This window comes from Leptodactylus fuscus, chromosome 2 (assembly GCF_031893055.1).
Source record: "Leptodactylus fuscus isolate aLepFus1 chromosome 2, aLepFus1.hap2, whole genome shotgun sequence".
Lineage (NCBI taxonomy): Eukaryota > Metazoa > Chordata > Amphibia > Anura > Leptodactylidae > Leptodactylus > Leptodactylus fuscus.
Window position 1 is genome coordinate 33,158,157 of NC_134266.1, and position 17,014 is coordinate 33,175,170.

Sequence of the window (17,014 nt, forward strand, 5' to 3'; positions counted from 1 at the left end):
AAAAAATAAGGAGGAAAAAGGCAGAGAACAACAAGAAAAATACACAAAATCACACTCCAGGGAAGAGCGCTAGTAAATGGAAAGTACACGACAGAGAATAAAAGTACATCGCCACAGAAAAATAAATTAGAGCCAAATGAGTCGGGATGATAATCACATATTCTGTTCTATATATGACTTATTCCTATTGAGTTTTCATCCGTCTTGGAACAGGCTCATTTGTAGGTTAACTTGCTAACATTTCCCCTTAGTACTAAACATAATATGGTTTCAGTAGGATTAATTACTCCTCGGAGACTCGGATTCCGTACTCGGCTTTCTTGGTTACTTTTTATTTTTAAGAATAGAGTCAGAAATACCATGCATCATGATTTTTCTGTAAACCTCAGTGCCAGGTGCGGGAGAAAGATGAGATATGATTATTAATAAGGCAACGTCTGTAACCCTGGGATATAGACGGCAGAGCGGCAGCGAGTAAATAGTGCATTGCAGTCTATAGACGGGACCGTTAAACTTAATTACAGGCGGCTTTCAGTCATATGACTAATTCCCAAATTTCACATTAATAGGCCGTATATCATCAGATGTCTGGATTAGTATTAAACACCTCGGCCGGCTGCAGTCTGCAGGATGTTCACAAACATATTTGTGGCTGTTTCAGCGGCAGAAGAAATCAATAGTGATTTCCATCGGGTTGACAGATAGTGTAAAATGTAACATAAAACACGGGTAAAGCAAGGAAGAAATTCCGAATGCACTGAATAATGGCGCCACGTTGACAAAGGACAAAATGTTCATTTTACTTTTTTTTTTTCTTAATCTCCCAGACACAGTATTTTCTGGACTTTTCACTCTGGAAAGATAAAACATAGTCTACTGAAGCTTGCAATAAACTCAATATTAGCCGGGGTTTGTCGGTGGAGGAATGTTTGGCAGAAACAGACATTTGCGCTGTACTCAGCTAAGGGCGCGTTCACATCTGTCGCAGGGCTAGAACGGAAAACAGTCTGTTTAATCATCATACACCTTAATAGTTAGGTCTTTAAAGATGGCATCCACTCTGCTGCAGTGCAGCGGAGACCCCGTGCTAATGCCCGCGATCAGAGATCACTCTGATTGTGGCCATTGCAAACCGGGACTTCATCCCCAGTAAAAAAAAAAAATGGCTCCCAGTGAGGGTCGTCACAAGCCCATACCTTTATCATTGCAGGATGGCTCATATGTGACAAGATCATGGGAGCCGTCTTGTTCCCTTGACAGCCAAGAGCCTACTGGAAACTCCCAAGCTTGTCATTGCATTATACTTTATAGCTATTGAGACTGGTCTATGACCAGCCTCAATAGCTATGTAGCAATTATCTCATAGATTGCAATACAGTTGTATTGTAGTATATGGGACCCGCAATCAGATAAAAAGATTAGCAGCGGCTAATATAATAGTTTACGGAAAATAAAAGAAAATTTTAAAAAATATAAAAAAATCAATAAAAAACTATAAAGTCAAATCACCCCCCCCCCCCTTTCCCTAGATATGAAATCAACAAAAATAAACAAAAACAAACATAAACAAATCATAAATCCCCATGTCTGAAAATGCATGATCTACAAACATATAAAAATATGTTTCCCATACAGCGAGTCCTGTAATGGGGGGGAAAAAAATCAAAAGTGACAAATTGCTGTTTGTTTTTTTTTACCATGTTGCTTCCCATAAAAATTTGAATAGAAAATTATCAAAACATCAGACATTCCCCAAAATGATATTAATAAAAAGTACATCATACACAGAAATATTACAAAATTACGAGTTTCAGAATATGGCAATTCCAAGAAAAAAACTTTTATTTTTTTTTAAGTTTTGGATTTTTTTTTAAGGAGTTAAAACATAAAACAAATAATATAAATATGATATCCCCGGAATCGTACCAACACATAGAATGCAGGGGACATCATTTTAACCACAAAGTAAAATGCTGTAAATACGAAGAAAACCTCGCAAATGCAGTTTTTCTCCAATTCCACCCCATTCTGAATTTTTTTCCATCTTCCCAGTACATTATATGGAATAATAAATGGTACAATTACAAAGTACAATTTGTCCTGCAAACATTAGGTCCTCATATGGCGAGGGTAGAGCACCGGAAGGGGAGCAAGGGGAGGAGCAGCGATGTAAGAGAGAACCAGACATAGAGACATGATGCTACAGATAACATTAAGGTTTTAATATATTTCTAGCCATTTTCCAGGATGAAGTACTCAACTATATATTAATTATATTGAAATTAATAAAATTCTGGTACGATAGATAGCTTAGTATTTTCTGCAGAAGGATGTTGGTGTTTGAGCCTTCTTGGCCCCTCTTCCTCCTACATCCTCCCCTCTCCATAGACTTAATTGAAAATGGGTCTGAGCAATAAACGGAGTAGATAGGGGTAAAGAAAGCTGTAAAGGAGTCAGAGAAATGAAGGAGTTAAATAAGCAAAGAAAGAAGCAATTTTCTCTTATAAGATATTTTAAAGGCTGTTAAATTTTCTTGTACTGTTGATTTACAAAAACATTAGACTTTTGTTTAACAAATTTAGTAAGACATTAGGGGTGGATACATCTGTATATACATGTATGTTTAGGGCTAGTTCACACGTGAACTGCCCGCGCAGGTTTTGACACCGAGAGAGACGCGGCGAGCCATCGCGGTCGCGGCTTTCCCCTCCGCTGTCGGCTCAAATGAATGAGCCGACATAGGAGGATGCTGCCGGGAGCGGAAGCGGCGCGGCAGCAACCCAAAAAAGAAGCCTGGCGGTCTGCATAGACCACCATTGTAAGGGGAGGTTTTTGACGCGAAATCCGCTGTCAAAAACCTCCCCTGGGCTCACGTGTGAACGAGCCCTTATAAGGATACATACAAGCACTGTCTCAATTAAAAAAAAGATCTAAATACAAAAAATACACAATTGGTGAGGCTACAAGTCTCATCCTTCTGCCTTCCCTGCTGTTCATCCAAATACTGGTCACATGACCAACTCTGCTCTACTCTATGGCCCTGTGGCAGGAGTAAAGTGGAATCAGTGACATCAAAGAGAGTCGGAGCAGCAGCAGGGGAGGCAGAGTGCAGGCATCCAGCATGACACTGCTCTATGTACAGAAAATCATTAGGGATCTGGGGACCAGAGTATATATATATATATATATATATATATATATATATATATATATAGTGAGATGGTGACAGGCAAAATGCTGGAGTCCCACTATATCAGCCCCAGATTCCCAACTTATGTGTGGTCCAGTGCCGGTCTGGAATATTTTTCAGCTCTAGGTGTAGATCCTAAGGCTCAGGGCAGATCCAGGAAGTGAGGAGGTGGCTGGGTCTGTCCTGTAACCTTGACTGTGGTGAGACAAATATTGAGCTTGTTTTGATTGTGTTGTTGGTAGTAAGCCACACATATAGTTCGGTTATTACTTCTGTTTACTTAGTTGCTCGGACGAGCAGGAATTTGGTTGTTTTTTTTTGCCTGAAGTTAAGGCTGTATGTTGTTTTTGCTCATTTGTGCTTGAAGTCAAGGTTTATTTATGTTCCTGTTTTTCTAAATAAATCGGTTTGCTGCACATTTTGTCTCCCTGTCATGACTGTTTGGGTCCACACCACAGCTTCTACCAAGCTAACTTCCCCACTATATATAATGGAAATGCCGAGTAAGCCTTATTTGTCCTGGACTAACCCCTTTAAGGATAAAGAAGCTCCTTCAAATTTTCATTTTTGACTGCAGATACACTTAGAAAAATTACTGAAAAAACAGCCATTAGACCAGTTATCAAGACAATGACCATCTGCTGCAGGTGACAGCATGATGAAAGAAGCAATGAGGGCCACTTACCATCATCCTGGAGTGAATAAATTATGCTGAATATAGAGGTCAGAACATTTCGAGAGGCAGGTGATACTTGAACTTATTAAAAAATCTCTCCAGGTAATGTATTTTCTGCCTATTTCACATTCGCTTTACATACGGAAAAATGCAAAACTCCTCTCTCCCACACGGCTGCGGCATTTCGTATGTTTGTATTATGTGTCAATGGCTTTTAGACAATGTTCTGCATATTTCACATTACCATGTAGAATATATTATAGGCACACGCTACTTTCGGCTATGACAAAAGTTGGAGCTTAGCTGCCTAATTTCATTTCTAAGTAACCTGGAGATAAGCAATACAGTTATATGGCATTGCCATGTGCTGCTACGCTAGGCAGCCACAAAAGCATTCATTATGAAATTGGCGCACGAAAATAAATAAGCGTAAGAAGCTTTTCCCGCAACAACTGTAAGCACAAATTCAATTAAAAGTAAGGCGATCTCTTACAAAGCCTAAACCCGTATTTCAATTAAGATAATTGCCCTCCTTCAAGAATATAAGTCTATAAATGTTCTTTTTGTGGAATAAGTCGTTTTTATTCTAATAATTGTTTAGCGCCACCTGTAACCGCTTTCTTTCATTTTAATTACATTGCCGATTAAAATGGGAAATTCGAAGGTATTTAGTTTAGCAATTATTATTGCATGAGGGAGCCGACATCTGCAAGGCTAATGAAGCCAAATACCTGCCATAATATTGTCATTACACACAACACATGGACAGGCACATGAGACTTCAGGTTTCCATAGGGCTAAAGCGTAGAAAATGGGAAAAAGTGGGCAAAATCTGGATTATACCATGAAAAATTCTGATTGCGCGGGGTCTGACCACTGAGACCCTCACCAATACTGAGAACAGAGGGTGATTTCTCCCCATTGTGAACAGCCAGGTTGAATGTAGGCATGCTCGCACAGGATGGGACGCATCTGCAGTCCTATACATTTTAGGGGGCGTTCACACTGGTGCCCCTATGTGCTCTGTGCCATTCCGCCAGGTCTCCGTCCTAATCCCCGGATAAACTGCATAGGGACGCTTCCCAGTGGTCACTTTTAAAACCATTCACAAACCGCCAGTGTTCATATGCAGCGTCTCCACAGGGAAACTGTTATTTTTGGGGGGCTGGACACAAAGTCAGACATGCAGGACTTTGTGTCCGGCCAAAAAAATGGTATCGCCGTGGAGAGGCTGCATACGGACACCGGCGGTTTGCTTTTAAAACCCATTCAAATGAATGGGTTTTAAAACTGACCGCCGGGAAGCCGTCCCTTATCCAGTTTCTCCGGGGCTTAGGAACGAAACCAAACAGAATGACACAGAGTTCCCCCTTCTTGGGAACACTGGAGATTCCAATTGGTGGTGTTCTCAGTGATCAGATCCTATTGATCAGATGTCTATCCTCTATCCATAACTTTTTTGGCATGATCCAAGCTAAAGATTGAGCATAACTCACACCCCAAAACAGTCCACACACCCAAAGTACATGCTGCCACCACCTATTAAATCGGGGTCAATAGGTACCCAACACACATGCCCTCACTATTCTGCAGAAAGGCAGATGTCTAAAGACACTGTAAAAGCCATTGTAGCCCTAGAGATTACAGGGACTAACATTTAAGTCCTTCTGTGTTTTGATCTTTTTTATTGACCGTCCATCTTTTTAATTTAATCCGAGAGGAGGGAGCAGAGCGGAGGGGGCATGGTGGAGCGAAGGGGGAGGGGCAAAGTGAAGGGGGTGGGGCGAAGCGACGTTCGCAGGCAGAGAGCAGGCAGGGAGAGAACCTGCTCTCTGCCTGAGCGAGAGGGGAGGCCGCTGGAGCAGCACTGCTCCAGCGGCCTCCCCAATCCACCGCTCGGTGCTAAGCCAGTCCAGGACAGCTTGTCCTGGACTGGCTTAGGTAAGCAAAAATGTCGCCATCCCTGGGGCCACTGAGCCACCATGTGGCCCCTATGACTTCCCAAAATCTTCTTCTCGATTCCTGCACATAGCTAGCAGACCACATCCGTAAGACCATCGTTGCGACTGACAAGGCGCACTCCTGGCTCCGGAATAAATTGTAATTGTTACCCCTGCAAATAAAGAAGCCACACTGTCAGTTCTATAGACAGAGCCCAATAAAAGTAAATAGAATTTTTTTGTACATTTCTGAAGACTTAGTTAGTGTTACATTAATAACAGCAATAAAAGAACAAGCTATTGTCATCCATTTATTTTGCATAACTTTGTCCAATACTTCAGCGTAATCTAATTTTCCACACTTTTCCACTGTGCAGAACCCAGCATGGAAATATTAGACACGATTCCAAAAAAAAAAACTTGCAGGGGATTAATATTTTAAACAGCGAGATGTACTTTTTCTTGTCAAGCGTCTCCCACGACATTTTTCCACTTAATTGATCGTAACAAAAGGATAATGAGAAGGAAAAAAAGCTCGGAGAGGAGACGTAGACTTCGGGCTTACTTCTCCTACTTGGAATTTGGCGTTTTTAAACAATGCTTAAGTTGAACTTATCTCACTCCAAACACCAGACAGTTGTGCGGTACCTGATCTGTGACATTGTGTAGAGTGGCTATCCTCCAGAAATCCTACTACGGTCCGGGTGACACTCGTATCCTCATTAGCGCAGATCCTTGACAGCCCTCTAGAATTTGTCATTTAATTACATTTGGAGCTAATTCGGCATTGTCATGAGTCAGAAGACACCGAGAAGCCGATTCATAAGCGTTTCAATAGCTCGGTTAATACGGCATATTGCTTAGGAATCAAATTAGCTTTTTTTTTTTCTCCCAGCTCATTAAAGTTTTATAAGCAGGGCAGAAATGCGGCATCGACCTGCTCAGGATAAAAATCTTGTTACCGATGAAGATTTTCTGGAGTAGGAAAATGACAGGTTTGATGAATCCTCTTCAGTACTCGGATCATTTAGGAATATCTCTAAATGGCAACTAAATGGCAAGCAAGCATTTAGCATATTTAGGACAAGATTCCTAGACAGCATTACGCAAAGTAAACCCAATAAGATGATGTGCACTTGGAATTAGAAGATAGATAGCTGTGCTTGGAAAGCCAGTACTTCACCCTTCATTCAAGGCTACAGGCATGGTGGCTAAGGGTATACTAGTATATAGGACAATATTCAGAAGTGCTAATGTTATTCTGAGATTACTTTGTAGATTCTCCAAGACTATAAAAACATGGCGACTTTCTTCCTGAAACACACAATATTTGGGTTGTGTCTGGTATAGTAGTTCAACTCGATTGAAGTAAATAGGACTGAGCTGTGATATCCAGCAAAGACAGTAGACTAGGGTGCCACTTTTTGGACTATAAGTCATGTTCTTCTAATAATTGTAAACCCTTCCTGCAGTGTAATACACTGTCTACCAATAAGTATTTGGACCCCTGTGGTAGAATAGAAAAACAACATTTCTTCATATCCAATAGTTGGTAGACCCCAGCCATGGATGAGACTGGATCATGTCCAATGGGATCAGAAATTCCTTTCCCAAAGTTCACAAAGTTCATCTTACTTCTATATTACTCAAATTCTCAAAGGGCTTAAGTATTTGGACCCCTGTGGTAGAATAGAAAGTCAACATTCCTTCATATCCAATAGTTGGTAGACCCCAGCAGATCTTCCTTACAGATGGTATTCATGGACACAATACTCCTGGATGCCTGGTGAACCTCCTGGTGTATGTGAGCCATCGGTTGGGTGCGGTTTCTCTGGCCAGCACTCGTCGGTCTCTATTTCCCAGTTTCGGGGGTCTGCCGACTCGGGGCACATTCCGACAATCACTGTTTACCTTCCACTTCGTAGTCACATAGGTCACTGTCGATTTTGGGTAATCCAGTTCGCTTGCTATGTCTCTTAAGGATCCACCATTTCTGTGGTACCCCACAATTACACCTTTCTCGAAATTGGACAACTCTGCAATTCGTGGCATCTTGCATGTGACTAATGCCAATGCACTAATGCCATTGCTGATTCCTATTGAACGGTGGAAGGTGTAACGTACATCACAACTGCAGATATCTTCATTTGCATGGGTGTCCAAATACTTATTGGTAGACAGTTTATATGCCAAGGAACGCCTTTAGTTGGCACAACGCGAAGTACATGTGCAGTAAAGGCAATTGTACTGTTCCTAGGTGAGTACCAAGGGAACTGACAGTGATTGACAGCTAAGCTCCTGCTGTAACAGCCAAGGTCAGAGAACCCTCTGGTCCTGGCTGTTTAAAGGGATTCTGTCCCCAGAAACTCACATATCAGCCCAGACCTGCAGATAGATTGGTTAGGGTCACCTGAATCAAAGAGTGTTCTTTCCCCTTGTGAATTGGTGCCTCTGTTGCCAAGATATCACCATTATAGTCATATGTAAATTAACTCTTTGGCGCAATGAGGGTGTTGTCATTGCTCCAAAGAAGTAAGGGGCAATGTCCTCATTGCTCCAAACAGCTAATTTGCATATTGACAAAAACGACAATATTTTGCTAACAGATGTACTGATCCCCAAGAGGAAAACACAGTTTGATTCAGATGAACATAGCCTATCTGAGGAGCTGGGTTGGTATGTTGGGTTCTGGTGACAGACTCCCTTTAACCACAGATGCCATAGAAAATAGAAGTGTGAGCATCTAAATAGTTAGAGAAGGAGAGGGGGCTCCCTCTGCCACCTCATCAGTATCCTTTGGCATGATCTTGGGGGGATGATGGGCTACTATGGAAGCCAGAAGCCACTACGGAAGCCAAAAGCCAAGCAATGAGCAGTAAGTTACCAATGCTTGTTCGTAATATACGGAAGCTTCTTAAGCCTGCTTATTGGGCCAATTTAAAACTGAAATGGGGTTGGGATGTTGCAGCAGCCAAGGCTAAGGTATACTTACTAACTCAACCCAGAATAGGAGGAGACCTCCCAGACTCCCGGATGACCTGTCAAATCTCCCGATCTTGGTGGCTCTCTGTTATGTCCCTATGTGTTGGTCATGACACAAAAGAGGCTTTTTGACAAAGAGGTTTGACACCCCCCAAATGGTTTGGTCTCTTGAGTAGGGGATGTGGTCACCCCGATGTGATGTCCCTCTGGACAATTGCCAGCACATGTTGGTAAGTATGCTTTGAAAGGGGTTGTCCCATCACAAGGATCCTATCTATACTGCTTGTTAATGTGGATGTAAGACTTTTCCTAAATACACTGCTTCAGCAAAACTGCTTTGTTTGTCCACTATCTTACTTTATTCAATTCATTGTTGACACAGCCCTGACTTATCTGCTCAAAAGTCAAGTGATGTATCTGCCTGCTCTCAGGGGGGATGGAGGAGGGGCTAAGTGCAGGGAGGAGCCTGTGTTTCTAGCTATTCCTGTCTCTGCACCACGTGACCTAACTCCCTGCTATCAGATAGGGGAGAGGAGCTGCTTTCATTTCTGAATGTCTTCTATTCTCCCAGTTATCAGGCTAGCTAATTCAATTGTGTTCATTATGGCAGAGACAGGCAGTCTCTGTATGTAACATAGAATGGAGTTGCTCCTGCTTGTACTTCATAGTCCAATATTGTGCATATAGTGTTTAAGGCCCTTTGATGACATCACAGGCCCTTCAGCCGCCCCATAGGATCACACTATGCGGTGGGCGGAGCTACACACTAATTTTGGGGTGGAGCAAAACGGCAGGTTGCATGTGAAACCCCGCCCACGAAATAATGCAAGACACCAGGAAGAAAGAAGATTTTACAGCAGTGAAGACTGGTGAGTATGCGACGTGGGAATACCCCTTTAAGGTTCAAATGAAAATTCACAACAAAATACAATACATGTGACAGACCACAAAAGATATGTAACCACCTCAGCAATGTGTGAGACCCCTGCCCTCTCAAATGGCCAACATGGGATCTATGGAAGTCATTTTTTGACACAGCTGCCGACCTTTCATGATGAATATTTGTGATTTTCTTTCCATCAGCTCGTACAGTTTACTTAATTCACAAATATAGTATTTGTCATGTACTGTATATGAATGTTTAACTGTTTAGATTTTTTTTTAATCATGGAAACAAATCTAATGAAGATATTTTGCATTTTAGGGTGGAAAAATCCCGATCAGGTGGACGGCACCAGAAGCAATAGCCTATCGAAAGTTTTCTTCCGCAAGTGATGCCTGGAGCTATGGGATTGTGATGTGGGAGGTGATGTCTTATGGGGAGAGGCCATACTGGGAGATGTCGAATCAAGATGTAAGTAGCGGTCCCAGATATTATATAGTCCAGCAATGATTATTGGTTTCTATGAATTGTAGGAACTTGTGTCACTTTATTGTAACAAGACTTGAATAGGACAATACCAGGTACATTTCTAGTGTAGGTGAAATGGGACATGTGTGCATGGTAATGGGTAGCAATGGGCTCCAAAAAACCACTTTACTTGGTCAGAATATTTAGAAACACGAACCAACTCAATAATTTTCCCCAGGTGAAGAAAAGTTTTACTATGTTTCTGCACAATACATATTTCCCTATATCTTTTTTTTTTCGACATTAAATTTTTATTAAGATTTTTCCAAGGGTTTAACAAAAGGAGAGGGGGGGGAGGAAAGGCAGGGGAAGATCAGGGAAACAATGGGAAAGAACAGGGGAAAAAAGGGGTCAGGGAAGGGAAACAGGGGGAAGGGGAGGCGGACTCTGACGCAGCAGAGTGACAATGAACAATGCATTTCAGGTAGGTAGAGAAATAAAGGAGAAAAAATGCGACGAACCATAATGTGTTGTAAAAGCATAACAGAAGGAACAGCAATCTGCAACACTAAAGTACCAACTGAGGTTATGCGAGAACAAGAAAGGTGATTGACAGGAAAGAGTACCAGAAATAGGCGGGCATCATACAGGTGAGGAAGGGAAAAGAGCACGAAAGTCAGCAGAGTAGTAGAACATGTTCCACAGTAGCCAGGTCCGGTGGTGAAGTCGGTCATCAGGGCGAAGCATCGCCAGCATGTCCTCCATTGTGCGGATATGGAGGAACTCCTTAAGCCAGGAAAGGAGTGGGGGGGGGGGTCTGGGACTTCCACAGTCTCGGAATGACCGAACGTGCAGCTACCAACATAAACCCCAAAAGCTTGCGAATAGGTTTCCGGAATTTACGAGAGAAAAGAGAAAGGAGCAGAGGGGCCGGATCATCCGCTAAAGCAACACCTGTCACCTGAGAAATAACCCCTCTCACACTATCCCAGAAAGGGCGGAGAAGGGGACATCCCCACCAGATGTGAGCCATCGTGCCGCGATCGGTGAGACATCTCCAACACCTATCAGAGGTGGTCGGAAAGATGGCGTGGAGCAGAGTCGGGACCCTGTACCACCTAGAGAGGATTTTATAGTTCGTCTCCTGAGCCTTGCAGGAAATGGAGAACTTATGGCACATCTCAAAGGCTGACGACCACACACCCGGTGGGAACGCCACCCCCAACTCCCTCTCCCAACCTCCCACGAAAGGCGGTAAGCCACTCTCCGAGCCCTCTAACAGAAAATTATATAGAAGAGAAACCGTATGTCCTGGTCGAGAAGCAGAGAGGCAAAGGCGTTCCAAAGGCAGAAGCGGTCTGTGGAGATCTTGCGACCGCTTCAAGGATAAGTAAAAATGGGATAATTGGGAACAATGCCAATGGGCAAGTACTGAGTCCAGACTGGGGGCTAAGGCCAACAACTCCGAACGGGGAAGGAGAGTAGAGGTAGAGGAAACATGCGTAAGCCGGAGAAGAGGATGGACAGGGAGGCGACCCAGAAAGGGGGAAGTTAACGCCGCTGGAAAGTCGGGGTTGCCCGAGACCTGAGTCAGAGGGCCGTCATTCCGGAAGAGCAAACGCATACCACTATAGATACGACACACACCCATAGTCTGGCTCGCTACGAACGGGAGCAAATAGGGCTTACAGTCCGTCCAAAATTTCCTGTGGAGCCAAGGGAGCGCCGTAAGCGGTATAGGGCTCAAAGACTCTTCTAAGGCAACCCAGAGCTTAGAGCGGGACGAATGGTGCCAGTCAAGAATACGCGTAGCGACTGCCGCAAGGTAATACTTAGAGCAGTCAGGCACCGCCAGGCCTCCTCTCTTCTTGGGCCGAGACAGAGTATTCCGAGCAATGCGAGGGGGTTTAGCAGACCAAATAAACTTACAAAAAGTCTGTTTAACTATTGAGAAAAAAGATGCCGGGAGAATACAGGGGACCGTTTGGAAAAGGTACAACAGACGGGGGAGGACGTTCATTTTCAAGAGGTTGATGCGCCCCAACCAGGAAAGACCCTTCACATCCCAGCGACCGAGATCCGATCGCAGCGTGCGCAATAACGGGAGAAAGTTCAATGAATAGGTGTCAGACAGGAGAGTAGGGAGCTGGACTCCCAGGTATCGAATCGACTTGTGGGACCATTGGAAAGGGAAAGAGGCTCGAAGAGAACGAAGGACCGTCGCAGGCAAGGAAATATTAAGCGCGGAGCTTTTAGAGAGATTTATCTTATAGTTGCTATAAGAGCTGTAAATGTCAATCTCCTTAAGGATAGACGGAAGAGACGGAAGGGGCTGTGTGACAAAGAGAAGGACATCGTCAGCAAAGGCGGAAACCTTAAGATGTAAGCCACCCGTTCGCAGGCCATTAATATCAGGGTTCTTCCTGATCGCCACCAAGAGGTGTTCCATGACTAATGCATAGAGCAGAGGGGATAGGGGGCAGCCCTGACGCGTACCATTGTAGATAACAAAGGGAGAGGAGAGGGAGCCATTGATTCGAACCCAAGCCTCAGGGAAGTTATAAAGAGCTCGAATACGAGTAAGCATAGACGGGCCAAGTCCTAGTTGAAGAAGTGTGGCTTCCAAGAACTTCCAGTCTACCCTATCGAAGGCCTTCTCCGCGTCCAAGGAAAGAAGCAACATAGGCGTACGTGAGCGCTGAGCATGACGGATGGCGGAGAAGGCCTTCAGGGTATTGTCGCGGGCCTCCCTACAGGGGATAAAGCCCACCTGATCCGGGTGAACAAGATCCTCCATGTACGTGCTGAGCCGGTTGGCTATCAGTTTGGCGTACAATTTAGCGTCAGTATTAAGAAGGGAGATAGGTCTATAGCTGGAGCAGAGGGTATGATCTTTGCCCTCCTTAGGTATGACGGTAATGTGGGCTTGGAGAAAGGAGGAGGGGAAGGGCGTATCAGGAGAGACTGAGTTGAAAGCGCGTAGAAGAGGCCGGAGCAGATCAGCCTTAAGAGCTTTATAAAACCGAGCCGTGTAGCCGTCGGGGCCGGGGCTTTTACCTCCCGGAAGAGATGAAATACCCGCCTCTAATTCCTGTTCCGAGAACGGGGCTTCAAGCAAAGCCGCGTCATCACGTGACAAGGACGGCAAAGCGGTCTCCGCTACATATTGTGCCAATGTAAGAGTAGAGGGCGAAGGGGAGCGAGAGGATTCAGGGGGGGAAAGATGATAAAGGGAACTGTAATAGTCCGAAAAGGCGGAAGCGATATCAGAAGTAATATGCGTGATGGAGCCCGACGGTTTCTTAATGGCCAAAACGTGGGAGGCGGACCGGCGATCACGTACAGCACGCGCAAGAAGGCGCCCCGCCTTGTTCCCCCATTCATAAAAAGAGCGCTGCCCCAGCTGACGTAACCGCTGTTGCCCGCGCTCAAGCATAGATTTTATTTCCTGACGCGTGGCCGTCAGGGCGGCCAACGTCGATTGCTGAAGGGATCGTTTGTGCTGAGCCTCTAGGGACGCCATGTCAGACAAGAGTGAGCGGAGTCTCAAACTCGCCTCTCTCTTCAGACGCGCCCCGTGCCTCATTAAGACCCCACGAAGTACACACTTCAGGGCCTCCCACTGGATAGGGGGGGAGGTAACATCATTTGCGTGATCACGAATAAAATGAGAGGTGGAGAGTTTCAGATCAGCCAAGCATTGAGTATCAAGAAGCAGAGACTCGTTCAGTCTCCAAGTATTAGAACGAGGACACGAAGACGGGGGGCGAAAAGAGCAGGAAACAGGAGCATGGTCGGAGAGGAAGGTCAGGCCAATTGTAGAGGTGTCAACAAACGAGAGGAGACCATGGGAGAGAAAAACGTAATCAATCCTACTATATGAATTATGCGAATGCGAGAAGAAGGAGTAGTCCCTATCTAGAGGGTGAAAGATGCGTCAGACGTCGCACAAGAGCATAGAGTTTAGGAGCCTTCTAACCTTATTAATGGCACCATAAGAAAGCTGGGACCTGCCTGAAGAAGTGTCCAATAAGGGGTTAAGGGCCAAGTTGAAATCCCCACATACAATCAAATGGCTTTTAGCGAAATCTTGGAGGGACGCAAGGGTGGATAAAAGAAAGGGAACCTGGTCAGCATTAGGGGCATATTAGCAATAGTATACAGTACCCCAGAAATCTCGCAGATCAAAAAGAGGAACCTGGCGTTTACATCAGACAAAGAATCTAGAACCTTGATCGGCAAATTCTTATGGAAGAAGACCGCTACACCCCGGACCTTACCTTGTTGGCTACTACTGTGGAACCAAAGCGGAAAGTACCGATTCTTGATCGCAGGAGCACGGTCGGACAGAAAGTGCGTCTCCTGGAGGCACAGAATCTGCACTTTGCGCTTATGTGCATCATACAGAATTTGCGAGCGTTTCTCCGGGACATTAAGTCCTTTGACATTAAAAGACGATACAGAGATATCCGCCATTTCAGGGGAGGGAGAAGAAAGGGAGAACAGAAAAACGGGTCAACAAGATGGAGTAACCAGAAAAGGACAAGAGGAGCAACAGACCAAACAACAGGGGAGGACAAACAAGAAAAGGAAGAGGGGTCTAGAATCACCCTCAAAGGGAACTAAGGGGCCGGAGCACAGGTCTCCAATGGGCCCCGCACTGCAGGGACCAAACTATGTGGGGACGAGGAAGACAAGACGCAAGGCAAATGAAGAGAGAAGAAAGCAGGCAAAAGAAAGGGAAAAATATAGACAAGGAAAAGTCAAAAGTCGGAAAAAGAGAGAGAAGGAGTAAAAGAACAAACCAGAGCAAGAATACTCCAGCTCCGACCCACAAAATTTGCAACAGAACTTATAGAGCGGTAAGAACGGTGCAACACCAGTAGTAAAGACATGAGAAAACTAAGACATGGGCAATAACAGTCAAAGTGCAACAAAAAAAAAAAAAAATAACTGCAAAACAACCAGAGAACAAAGATGGACAATGAGTCTGCCAGTAAAGGGGAAGACAGCAATCACAAAACAATATGATCAGTGCGGCAGCAATCGGGCCGAAGAAGACCGCCGTCCGCGTTGGGATCGTTGGGTGCGGGGCGGGTCTCCGGGAGGATGATCAGCCGCATCCCATTGCAAGCGGGGAGGACCAGTGTGATTAGGATCAGCCAAAAGTGAGGACCAGTCCGGCAACTGCATAGGAGGGAGATTCAGGACTCGGAGGAAGGTCGGCAGGTCAGCTGGATGAGCCAGTGAAAGGATATGGTCCCGGTGGCGAACCTGAAGAGCGAAGGGGAAGCCCCAGCGGTATGGGATCTTACGGTCCTGCAGGACGGACAGAAGAGGCTTCATGGCAGAGCGTTGGCGCAGGGTATATCTAGAGAGATCCGGAAAAATAGACAAATCATGGCCCTCAAAGGGCACAGTGCGGCTGTTGCGGACCTTCTGCATAATCTCCTCTTTGACAGCATAAAAATGAATTCTGCATATCACGTCACGAGGTTTAGAGTCATCAGAGCTGCGAGGGCGTAGCGCCCGATGAGCACGGTCCATTTCAATATGAGAGCCAGGCGGGCGCCCAAGCAGAGAGTTAAACAATCCTGTGAGTGTAGGAACTAGATCGGCCGTTGGAACAGACTCAGGGAGGCCGCGTATACGGATATTGTTGCGGCGGTTACGATTCTCAATGTCGTCCATATGAGAGATCAAATTGCGCACCTGGGAGGAATGAACATCAGAATCCTGTTGCAGGGCATCAATAGAGGAGGAGGCTATAGATTGAAAGTCCTCCAAGGCCTGCACCCTTTGTTGCAGATCCGAAATGTCAGATTTCACAGCGCGCAAATCATGTCGCCAGGCACGCTTTAGATCAGAAGCAAGACTGTCCATATCTCTCCTGCTCAGGGCCAGCAGAGCCTGCAACTCCGGGTGTTTCTGTAAAGTAAGAGCAGCTTCATCAGGGGGGGGGAGGTGGGAAACAAAGGAAGGGGCATCTACCCGTAGGGCTGTGGGAGCAGGAGCAGGCCGGGAGGGTCTCTTGCAGGTCTCAGGAGGCCAGAAATCTTCATCAGAGGAGGCGCCATCAGAGGGTGACTGGGGGCTCCGCTGGGCAGGATGTGGAGTATGGAGGAAGGATTTCTTATGTGGGGGGCTAGCACCCCAGTCAGCAGAATCAGGGGGGCCAGAATATGGAGGGGTGACCTGCCGTAATTGAGGGGGGGTATGCAGGAGAGACCCTGGAGTGCCAGCAACTGCCTCACCCTGGGAGGGTGCAAGAGTCTCCATCACTGTAACTGCCCCCAGCCGGGGAGCAGTTGGGGAAACGGCCACGTCCAGGGCCTCCTTCCCCTTAGAGCAGGATACAAGGAGCGGCTGTACCTGGGGAAGTCCCGACGTCTCAGCAGAAGGAGCCGCGCCTGCAGGAGCCTGTGTGTGGGCGGCCGGTGTGCGATGAGAGCTGCTGCCGCCATGTTCCGGAGCCTGGCGCGCAGGAGGAGAGGAGGAAGAAGATGGCGGCCCTCCAGCAATGTAGGCCGCAGCGTCCTGGGTCCCGCGCCGCTCGCCGCGAGGGGCGAAGAAGTCCGGGATGGAGCACTCCGTGTGCACGGAGGTAAGAGGAGTCTCCCTGTGCCTTTGTGACCGCGTTTTGCCCATGGTGAAAGGCGTTGCACCCGCGAAAGTCGGAGCCTGAAGCGGAGCTCTGTTCACAAGCGTCCGCTCGCGTGCATGCCTAGCCACGCCCCCCCTCCCTATATCTTTTTTGTTGCAATGCTTGGTCTACTTGCAAAGGCATTTTCAATTTTGGTCAAGTATTTCTATAATCCACCATCTTGAAGAGTGGATATCCCCTTTGGTAGGACCCCCACTTATCAATATGATGG

General features: G+C 45.8%; 1 protein-coding gene across 1 annotated transcript in view; it reads left to right on the top strand.

The window, feature by feature from the left end:
- The window catches only part of EPHA6 (EPH receptor A6), a 675,722-nt gene that overhangs the window by 646,683 nt on the left and 12,025 nt on the right, over positions 1 to 17,014 (top strand). Inside the window, exon 14 of the mRNA XM_075263563.1 lies at positions 9,993 to 10,142. Coding sequence (XP_075119664.1) covers positions 9,993 to 10,142 — 150 coding nt within the window. The remainder of the gene's footprint in view (positions 1 to 9,992; positions 10,143 to 17,014) is intronic.